General features: G+C 49.9%; 1 protein-coding gene across 1 annotated transcript, besides 2 other annotated features; it reads right to left on the reverse strand.

The window, feature by feature from the left end:
* Positions 1-3,856: 3,856 nt before the first annotated feature.
* Positions 3,857-9,600, reverse strand: Mycn (v-myc avian myelocytomatosis viral related oncogene, neuroblastoma derived). The gene is made up of 3 exons (NM_008709.3): positions 9,400-9,600; positions 7,374-8,250; positions 3,857-5,374 (listed from the first exon to the last, which is right to left on the reverse strand). Exons 2-3 carry the CDS (start codon positions 8,155-8,157, stop codon positions 4,770-4,772), a joined length of 1,389 nt encoding a protein of 462 aa, NP_032735.3. The 5' UTR covers positions 8,158-8,250; positions 9,400-9,600; the 3' UTR covers positions 3,857-4,769.
* Positions 10,371-10,399: an enhancer, noted in NCBI's record as "m2b fragment". NCBI's record gives its function as "moderate activity enhancer in undifferentiated mouse ES cells" and the evidence as "EXISTENCE:reporter gene assay evidence [ECO:0000049][PMID:17784790]".
* Positions 10,381-10,387: a nucleotide motif, noted in NCBI's record as "nucleotide motif; motif 2b". NCBI's record gives the evidence for it as "EXISTENCE:sequence alignment evidence [ECO:0000200][PMID:17784790]".

Consider the following 10,399-nt stretch of genomic DNA (forward strand, 5'->3'; position numbering starts at 1 on the left):
AATAATCCTTAAAAAAAGATCTGTTAGCCCTAAAGGCCTGAAAAAAATCTCTGGCCTGCTAGATAGCAGAGGAAAGTCCACTGGACGCTGCCGCTCAGTGCACACATGCTCCCGCCAATCACCTACGTTTCACATCTAAGCAGCCTAGGCTGTGTGTGTGTGTGTGTGTGTGTGTGTTCCCCAAATATGCACTGTCCCAGCCAGTCGCCATGCTTCCACTATAAACAAGGCTCTGTTACTTCTGGTCAAAGGTTTCAGGATGGATGTCTTGTAGTATGACCTGTCAGTATCAAGAGAGATCAGGTGGCCTTGGTCAGTCGCCTATGAAGGGATTTCCTTTACAAGTAAGGAGAACTAATAAACCATTGTAGAAAGCATAGATGGTCCGTGGAACTCAGGTTCCTAGGATCTGTCTCTGTCTTAAAATAGGCTTCAGAGCTTACCTTTACTCTTTTCCAAAGCGCCCGTTTTTTAGGTTTTATAAAGCCTTTTGGGGGTAACAAAAGTCTGCAGAGTTCTCATTGAGGTCAGGCTTATATATTTGCTTTACTGCTCATTTTTCTAAATAGTCCTTTTTTCCTAGAAAAATACAGAGGAAACAAAGGAACAATTCTGTCGATACCAAATAACCCCCCCCCCACACACACACACACCTTTCTCTGTAGCAGAGACTCTCAGTCTGTGGGTGGAAACAGTTGTGGGGTTGAACAGCCCTTTCACTGGGGTTTCATATCAGATATTTTACATATCAGATATTTACACTACGATTCATAACAGTAGCAAAATCATAGTTATGAAGTAGCAACAAAAATGCTTTTATGGCTGGGGGTCACCACAATATGAGGAACTGTGTTAACTGTGGGACTCAGTCCCAGGGAATCAGACTGCAGCTGCATCATAGTTTGATGCTTCGCTTTCAGCAGATAGGCAAAGGACGTAGTAGGGAACACGCATGTCCAGGGTGTGAGGAGGGGAGACGGACTAAATGGAGAACCTGAGCAGCTTGCTCTGGTGGCTGAGCAGCCCTGTCAGTCACCTTGCGTTTTCCTCCACAGGTCCAAGGACCAGGTGCATCTGCACTGGCCTGGCTCCCCATCCCCTCTGGTGGCAATCTTGAATTCCTCTATACCAGTCCACTTCTTTTATAAATTGCTCACTACCACATTGGTGCTATTTGTTGGCTTGCTTTGCTTATTTATATTCTTACTCCCATTGTCTCCTCGATTATAAACCACAAGGAGACAAGAATTGGGTGCAGTTGGCAATTTTGTTTTTTTGTTGTTGTTATTCTTCATTGATTTCTCCCAAGCACCAGAAACACCTGACAAATGTTAGTTCCTACGTTAATAACATTGGTTGAGAGGAAAGAGCCAGGGAATTCCATCAGCAAGGGTACGTGGGACATAGCTCAGAAAGTGCTTGCTTATCATGCACAAAGCCCTGGATTCTATTCCCAGCACTTACATAGCACATACATAGGTATATTGGCTCACTTTGTTAGCCAGTATCCTGTATGTGGAGGTTGGAGGACCAAGAGCTCAGACCATCCTCAGCTACATATTGAGGTGGAGGCAAGCCTATAGGTTACAGGAGTCCTGCGAGATACCACCAGGCTGATCACGAGGCCTCAATGTCAGTCCTGTGCCCCAAGTTGGTCCAGGGACACCCCACCTGCATTCTGTGATTCTGTGAGAGGAAGTGATTGAGAGATGGTGGAACACTCCACGGAAGTGCCAGTTTACTCTTTCTTACCTGGTGAAGTTTCTTCCTGTCAGTATCTCAGTCTTGTGTTTTTCAGACAACTGCTTGGATTCTTCTCTTTTCCAATTATTGTACAGAGAACTGCAGAGTTACAGTAGGAACACTTTCCTCCAGCTAGATGAGGAAACAAAAGTGTGTCTTAACCTAAGTGTTAACAGTTTTTAGTGTGTTTTTATTTATTTTAAATGTATTTATTTAAATTGTGTGTGTGTATCTATGCGAGTGTAAGTCACAGGAGTCTAGAGATGTCAAATCCCTGGTGCCTTAGTTACAAGCAGCTTAGCCACCTAACTTGGGTGCTGGGAATTGAACTCAGATCCACTGGAAGAGCAATATATGTTCTTTTATTTATGATCCACCGAATGCAGAGAGTTTGTTGTTGTTATGTGATTGATGTCAAGAGAGTAACAGAGCTTTCGAGGCAGAAGTGGGTCCTGGAGATGTAAGAGAGCATTATCTACAAGTTTCCCCGTAGTCACCAAAATAAGAATGTGGTAGAAATTTCAGTTCAGTGGTCTCTGTTCTATTTCTTCTTACACAGTAGAATTCTAGCTCATCTGTCACACTTCAGGTCCCCTTTGGGAGAAGAGAAACAGAGCAATTCAGTTGACTGCGGCAGGCTTCAACACTCTTAGGTGCTCAATTAACCTGAGATCTTTAAGTTCCATTTGGTTTCTAGATGTACTGATACAGTGATGGGCTTGTTACGTAGGACTTGCAAGATGCAACAGATGAGTTCTTTTGAATGGGACCTTCAGAGTGGCTTATTATTTGCTAGTTTGGGATTGGGGAGTTATAGGATTTTGTAAAGGGCATTTTGCCCACTTTCCAACCTTTGTCAAATCACCAGAGAATGCAGGCAGTACCACCAACCCAACAGCAACTGTTAAGACAGCATCTGTAGCTGTCACCCCAAATAAGGACCTCCATGGCTCACCTTCTACCTGTCTGGCCAACCACCTGCGCAGCCTGATCTCTGTCCCTGACAGTACAGCCACACAAGCAAAGCTGTCTGGACCCTTGGGCTGCATTTTTCCATGAAGACATTTTTTTTTTCAACTTGAAGTTAAAAACCTGCAGTGAATGAAACCATAGGGAAATGCTGTGTGTAGTCTGTTACCCCAAAGAAAAATAGAAGTCCTGTTCTTAAGTAAGGTAGATGGTCTTCAGACTTCCAGAAAATTTTCCCTGAGTAGATAGAGGGAAGTCTCCTTCATGTTTAGTTCTGGCCTTCTCCAAGGTCTGTAGCTCATTCTTCCTTGAGACACCCCCACAATCCACCCAGTGACAGCGCTCCTTCCCCTTCTTGGTCTTCAGTACTCTGGGAACTGGAGCTGAGGCTGGTGACCGAGATCAATGATGAACAGTGACTCCATCCTCTTATTTCACTAGTGCTCAGTCCAGAATATTATACTGGTCCTAGATTTCTTTTGGACTAAGTGTTACTCTGCGGCCTTGGGCTTACAATATAGAAGCTTGCTGTGCTAAGAGGGCTAGGTGACATTTTTCTTGTCACCTCTGCAGGCATCAGATATGCTTCCACACCTAGCTCTTCCTGGGGGAATCTTCAGGAACAAGTCCTTCCAAACAACTAGGACAAGTGTTTATGTAAATTTCGGCACAACTTGCCAATTTTACTGCTTATTCCAAACTTTGGGCTGGTATCTACACTATCTAAAATGCTTTGAGAGTTCGAGTATGTGAAAGTGTTTTGGTAACTAGATATGGGGGGCACACACCTATAATCCCAGCTAGAGACCCAAAGAGGCCTCAAAAATGAAGGGGTGACAGATGGCTCAGGGGTGAGTCACTTGTTACTGTTGCGCAGGGCCTCTGCCTTGTTCCTAGACTTGAACTCCAGTTGCAGGGGATGTGACATTGTGGGCACACTCACACCCAAAACAAAATATTTGAAAGAGCTTTAACACCCATTGATTGCCTATTGAAAGTAGTTGGTTCTAATCTGTGGAATTCACAAACCCATTTATCCCTCTACAAGTACCCTCCCTAACCAGGATTCCACAATGTTAAAAGTCCGGGTAAGGAATGGACTGTGTGCAGAGACTGCAGCCAAGCTAGGAAGGAAAACATCGCCTTGCATCATTTAATTGCTATTTATTTTCATAAACATGAGGTATTTCAAAGTGCTCTAAGGTGCAGCACTAAATATATACATTTTGAAGAAATTAAACACAGAACTTTGCCATTTTACCCAGTTCTATGCACCAAACATGAACAAATACAGTAAACAAGGAAGAAACAGGCTAGGAAAAAAAGGAATATATATATATAGTAAAATTTCTTTACAAAAGTTTCTTAGTTCAAAAAGTGATAAAGTAATATCTACTCAAAACTTCCACAACTCATTTTCATACGAAAATATAAGTATCAAATTTAGTTATGTATCAGCGTCATACTAAAGTATACAGGCCGTGTAGGAATTAGTACAGTACATAACAGATTAACAATATATTTGTATACAAAACATGCCCCTCAAACATTGAGGTATTCTTACAGTACTTAGGTGTGAACTTCCAGTCTAATACTGGCCGCAAGAGCCACCTCTCATTACCCAGGACGTATACAAAAGGCGGGTGTATCAATGGTATTTACACAAGTGTTCCCAGGGGCATCAAATGGCAACCCCCCCTTCTGTGGCATTTGCTGGAACTTAAGCACCATTGTAAAAAGAAGGAATGACTCTGTTTGGAATCTTGGACCGGAACAAGGTGACTTCACAGCCTCCTGAAGCTCCTTAGTGTCCCGAACTTCCACGGCTGTCACCAGGTGATATGGAGGAGGAAAACAAGCCACCCAGCATCCCATAAGTCAGTTTTTTTTCCAAGGTCATGGCAGAACCCCGTGTCCTGCCCCCTACCCAGATCCAGACTCGACAGGGGACCAATTTGAAAGTAAACCAACATTCTTAATGTCAACACAATGTTTGTTTAAAAAAAAAAAAAAATCAAAATGTGCAAAGTGGCAGTGACTGTCCGTGTGGGAAACGTTTAGCAAGTCCGAGCGTGTTCGATCTTCTTTAGCAACTGCTGCTGCCTCGCCTGCAGTTTCTCCTTTTCCAGCAGGAGCTGGTGCTCGTTGGCCTGTAGGGCGTGCACGTACTCGGTGGCCTTTTTCAAGATGACCACCTTGGCGGCCTTCTCGTTCTTCACCAGCTCAGGCACATGGTCCCTGAGCGTCAGGAAGCTGGAGCGCAGGTCGTTCCGGCGTTGACGCTCCAGGATGTTGTGGTTGCGGCGGCGCTCGCTGTCCTCCGAGTCTGAGTTTCGGGGGCTCAGGCTCTTCGCTTTTGCTGGAACAACACTTTTGAGGGGGCGTGGAGAAGCCTCGCTCTTGATCTTTTTCTGCGGGGGCGCGTCCTCGCTCTCCACGTAGGGTGAGGGTGCAGCATAGTTGTGCTGCTGATGGATGGGAACACAGCGCTTGAGGATCAGCTCGCCAGGCTGTGCTCGCCCCAGGCCCAGAGCGGAGGTCTTGGGACGCACAGTGATCGTGAAAGTGGTTACCGCCTTGTTGTTAGAGGAGGAACGTCTCTTCTCTACGGTGACCACATCGATTTCCTCCTCTTCATCTTCCTCCTCGTCATCCTCATCATCTGAGGGGAAAAATAGTTTCTGGTTAATTGTGCGATTAACATACACTTGTTATTTAAGTCAGCTAGGTTTGCTGATCACAACGCGGACAAGAGGTACGCCCCACCCCTTTCCTTCCCTGGGTGGTGTGGGGCCAGCAGGGCACTTGTCTGATGTGGAAGGGCCCAGGATTCAACCCCTGGTGACAAACTTGAGGATGTGGCAGAAACTCGAGGAACCCAACTGGAGTCAGAACGAGCCGTTGTCGGCATGATCCTGGAAAAACTCTTCAGTGTCCTCAGCTATTCAATGGGGGTAATAACCACAGTGTTTGAGTTTGGCAGACACTATGTAGACTTGGCGACAGATGCTCGGTAATAGGGGCTTTTAGCATAATCACCAGCCAGTCTGCCCCATGGATTTACTTATACACACTTCCACAGCCGCCCTTCAGACCGGAGGCTCCTCCTTTGGTAAAACCCATGGCTGGGTTTGATTCTGCCATCCTTAAAACTCTAGGACAATCTCATTCACTACGACAACAACCTTTCCTGGTGCGAACATGCGTTGTACGGAGTAAGCAGTTTTTCATCTAGGCAGAGATCAGATCTCAATTATAAAGCTCTAATCCACAGTAGCTCAGAGTCCCAAAGGGGGCGGTGCACGAGAAAAAAAAAAAAAAAAGCCTGTATCGTCCTATGTGTATTCATTCTGACTTCGTTTACTGCCAGGCTAGGAGAGAAAATTATGGCTTAAAAGAAGAAAATAAAAGCAAGCACGAAAACCAAAACACATCGTCTGCTTAATCTAGGGAGGACCGGAAAGCGGAACAATTGTGAGGTTTCTTCTTCTAAGGCTGAAATGTTAGGCTGCTCCAGCCGGTAGGTCCCTTTAAGCCAGTGTTTTGGTTTTCAGCCAAGAAGACAGCTGTTGGAAGGAACTGCTTCCTAACAGAAAGCTGTCAAGGCACAGACATTAAAGGGACAGAGCCCTTTCAAAGTGCAGGCTTATCACCAAGTTTCCTCCCAGGAGCCTTAGAGCGATCCCTCCACAGCCCAGGAGGAAATTTAGACTTTTTATTCTTTGGCATTTTGAAAACACTGGCTTCCAAGGTCTAATAGGGGGGCTGGACCTACAGCTCGAAGGACAAGGGCAGACTGGATTTGGGTAAAGTGTGGTAGGTACTTTCACAGCCCCATGGAAAAAAAAAGCTTTCTTCTTCTTTTTAACCCTTTCTTTCCGAGGACAGCGCAGATAAAGGCTTACAATAGAACCAATGAATCCTAAGGGTGCGTGCATTCCTTAGGAGCGGCAGTGGTAGGGACCCGCCCTCAACCTTCAAGGGCAATGGGTTATGGAACACAACTCAGCTCAATTAGGTCAGAAATTCCAGCTAGGAAACACAACGGGACTAGTACTCAATCAAAACCGGAAAGAGGCTCTCTGAAAACGTACACAACCACTAATGCACTTGCTGCCAGCTGCTGAACTGGAGGGAGGGGGTGCCCCCATCACCCCCAGTCTTTTTGATCCTGCCTGTCTTGCGTCAGACACAACGCCGCCTGCTGGCCACGCACCAAACGCAAACAGCCCACCACCCACGGAGGGCTCAGAGTCCTAGGGGAGGGGAGGGAGGAATTGCCAGGCATTCTCTTAACTTTTGCAAGTGGGATTGTGCAGCCCTCGTCTTGCAGGGAGTCTTTTCCCTTCCTTGACCTGGCTTAAAGGTTCCTTTCCAACGGACTAACAGATTTCTGTACAGGTAGTTTTTTGGACTCCACAGACTGACTGAGCTGGCCACCAACTTTTGCCACAGTGAGGGCATGCCTACCGCAAGGATTCGCGAAAAAGGGGATGGCAAATTTAAGAGAAGGTGTAGCTGGTGTTTCCAGCCTCTTCTGTCCCGGGAGGCTGGTGAACAGAAGAGAATCACCCGCACAAATCTATGATAACAAAGGGAACGCAGCACCCCCACCTTCCCAGTCCGTAAGGAGCTAGCAAGAACTCTACTCTAGGCTTTACCTGAGTCGCTCAAGGTATCCTCTCCGGAGGTGCTGAGGGCCTTGGCCTCCCCACTGCTGGCAGGACGGCCGCCTGCACGAGCAGGAGCAGCCACCGGGGCAGTAGCTGGAACAGACACACTAGTGACCGCAGCGCTGGTCGCCGGGGCGCTAGTGGGGGCAGCGGGCACCGACGCCGACTCTCGCTTGTTCACCGGGAAGGGGAAGACCACGGCGGGGTCCACACATTCGGCAGCCGGGTGGGAGAGGTCGGTAGGCAGGGTGGCCCCGGTGTGGCTAGCACTCGACGACCCACCAAGGGCACGGCCCCCGGGGCTGCTGGCACCCACTCCGGGAGCCGAGCAGGCTGAGCTGACGCCCGGGGGCCCGTGGCCGTGCTGTAGTTTTTCGTTCACTGCGCGCTCTAGCTTCTCGCGGGCAGAGAAGCCGCTCCACATGCAGTCCTGAAGGATGACCGGATTAGGAGTGAGGCCACCCAGGCCCCCGAGACCGAACGCATCCTCCTCGGCCGGGTTGCCCCACAGGTCGGCCTCCGGCAGCAGCATCTCCGTAGCCCAATTCGAAGGCTCCGGGCTGTGCTCTGGGAAGGCGCGGCTGGGCGACAACGGGGGCGTGGGCAGCAGCTCAAACTTCTTCCAGATGTCCTCCCCCGGTGGGGTCGAGTCGGGACCGCCGAAGTAGAAGTCATCTTCGTCCGGGTAGAAGCAGGGCTGCAGTGAGTCAAACTCGAGGTCTGGGTTCTTGCAGATCATCCCCGGCATGGTGGACGCGGTGCAGCTGGGCATGGGTTCGCCTCTCTTTTAATATCTCCGCTCTTTTTAATATGGGGGAGTGCTTCCTTCCCGTGGAGAGCAGCAGAGTCGCGCCAACCTCCAACTCTACAACCAATAGGCAAACCAAGAGAGAATGAGCCAAAGGGGTGGGTTGGTGGGGACAGGCAGTGGGAGCCCCCAATCTCTTCTGCAAGCTCCCCACAGCTCTGGAAGGTGGGAGAAAGTTGAGCGTCTCCCCTACTCCCTCCTTTTGTGTACAAGCTGTCTAAGACTGGGAGTGGGAGGGGGCTTGCAGATGCAGGGGGTGGTGTGGCTCTCTGCAACTTTGGAAACTGCCGTTTCATTCACACAAGGCACTGCCTGGGGGAGGGGGGCTGTTCAAGCTGCAGATCTCAGCTCTTACTAGCGCGACTACCCCACTTGCACTAGTTGCTTAAAGGAAGTCCTTGCTCTCTAGCCCAGCTACCAGGCATGGGATTGAAGTACCTTTCATTCCCCTTTTGCAGAAATGCGATCACGGGAGCGCAAACGCTAACGGGGTTCAGGAAACTTTATTAATTATTAAGGGCCTTTCTCCAGTCAGACCAACAACAGGCAATTACATACAACCCTCTCCACCTAGACCTAGAGCCTCAATCTTGGCAGATACCCTTGGTACTCATCGCTGCCTATACCTATACCCTTTCCATTCCCCTTCCTTCAGAGACCTCAACCTCTTCAACAGGCGGGGGGAAAGGCTGAACCCCATCCCTAGGAATGGTGCAGGGTCGCCGGCGAGAATCGCGTCTCCTAAGCCGGAGCAGCCGTGACCTACATTATCACTCAGGCACCTAGCTTCGCCTAACCCCTTTTCCTTCTTTCCCCGCGGCACCTTTTGGAGAACCCCAGCTTGGGGTGGGGACGCACCGGTTCCCAGTCACCTCACACTCAGACAAATCTTGTGGAGCCGGGCGAATTTCTTTTCGCTAAAGCTATTTCTCTGCCTGGGCCAGGGCTGTAAAAGGGATTAGGGCGGGTCTCTTCCAGCCAGGGTGCCTTCGGGTGCTGAATAGGCTTTTCAGGAAAAAAAAAAAAACAAAAAACCCAGATGGTTTTGTTTCGGAAGCAGACGCGGTGTGTTGCCCCCTTACCCCCTCCCCCAGAAAAGCCCGGCATATTTGGGTGCAGGGTGCGGAGCCGCGTCCAGGGGCTTGCCTAGCCGCAGCGCTCCGCCGTTCCCCGGGCGCTCGAAGCTTCGCAAGTACCGCTTCTTACCTCCCGCAGACTGCCGGGGATCCGGAGGCGACTCGGGGCTGGGGTCTCCGGGTGGGCTGAGGGAGCGGCGGCGGGAGGGGGTTGTCCTCCGGCGGCTGCAGTGTGTGCGCGCTTACGCCTGGCTAGCGCTCGTTCGGCTCCAACCCAGTTCCCAGGAGCCCCCCGCATCCACCCAGCGCGTCCAGACAGATGACTGTCACTGGCTGCGCTTTGAAGCTCGGGGGATATTATTAACTGAAAAAATCTGACACACCCGGGGGGCGGGGAGAGAAGGGGGCTGTGGCGCAGACGAGGGGGAGGGAGAAAGGCAGAGGCAAGAGGCTTTTCCCCGCCCTCTTGATTTCCATAAAAATCAGGGGAGGCGCCAAAGCCTTTCGCGCCAAAAGCCATTTGCTTTTCTCTTTTTTTCCGACTCTCTCTCTCTCTCTCTCTCTCTCTCCCTTCCCTCCTCCCCTCTTCTCCTCTCCCCCTCCTCCCCTCCTCTCCTCTCCCCCTCCGTCCCTCCCTCTCTCCCCCTCCCCCCTCTCGTTTTTCAGACTGCAAGCAGCAAAGCTGGGAAACCCGAGGAGTGCTTCCCCCTCCCTTTTGGACCCCCTGGCTTGCACCCGCTGCACTCCGTGTTTTTTTTTTTTTAAAGGTCGCTGGGTGTGTTCTGGGAATGGGAAAAGAGGTTTCTAGCCCAGTCCCTGCGTGGACTGCGCGCGAGTGTATGTTTGTGTGAAAGATGAGCTCCAGGCTAAAGTGGAACAAGGCCTGGTCGAGGGGCTGTTCGTGTGTGATCTCGAAGGAAGGCGACACAGGAGTGCAAAATGGGAGGCCGAGGACGCGCCCACGTAGAAACAGACCGCAGGAGGTTTCTAGTTTCAAATTGAAAGGAAGGGGCGCCCCCCTTGTTTGAAAATAAATAAGTGCGGGCTACGAGGGTGGCGCCTTACCGCTTTCTTCGGCCGAAGGCGACACCTCGCGGAGACCAAGCAGAAAGCGGAGCCGCACCGCCCAG

Source organism: Mus musculus, chromosome 12 (genome assembly GCF_000001635.26).
Source record: "Mus musculus strain C57BL/6J chromosome 12, GRCm38.p6 C57BL/6J".
Classification (NCBI taxonomy): domain Eukaryota; kingdom Metazoa; phylum Chordata; class Mammalia; order Rodentia; family Muridae; genus Mus; species Mus musculus.

Coding starts and splice junctions, on each gene's coding strand:
- Mycn (NM_008709.3), bottom strand. CDS start 8,157: ATGCCCAGCTGCACCGCGTCCACCATGCCGGGGATGATCTGCAAGAAC. Junction 5,375..7,373: donor GGATACCTTGAGCGACTCAG/GTAAAGCCTAGA, acceptor TTTTCCCCTCAG/ATGATGAGGATGACGAGGAG.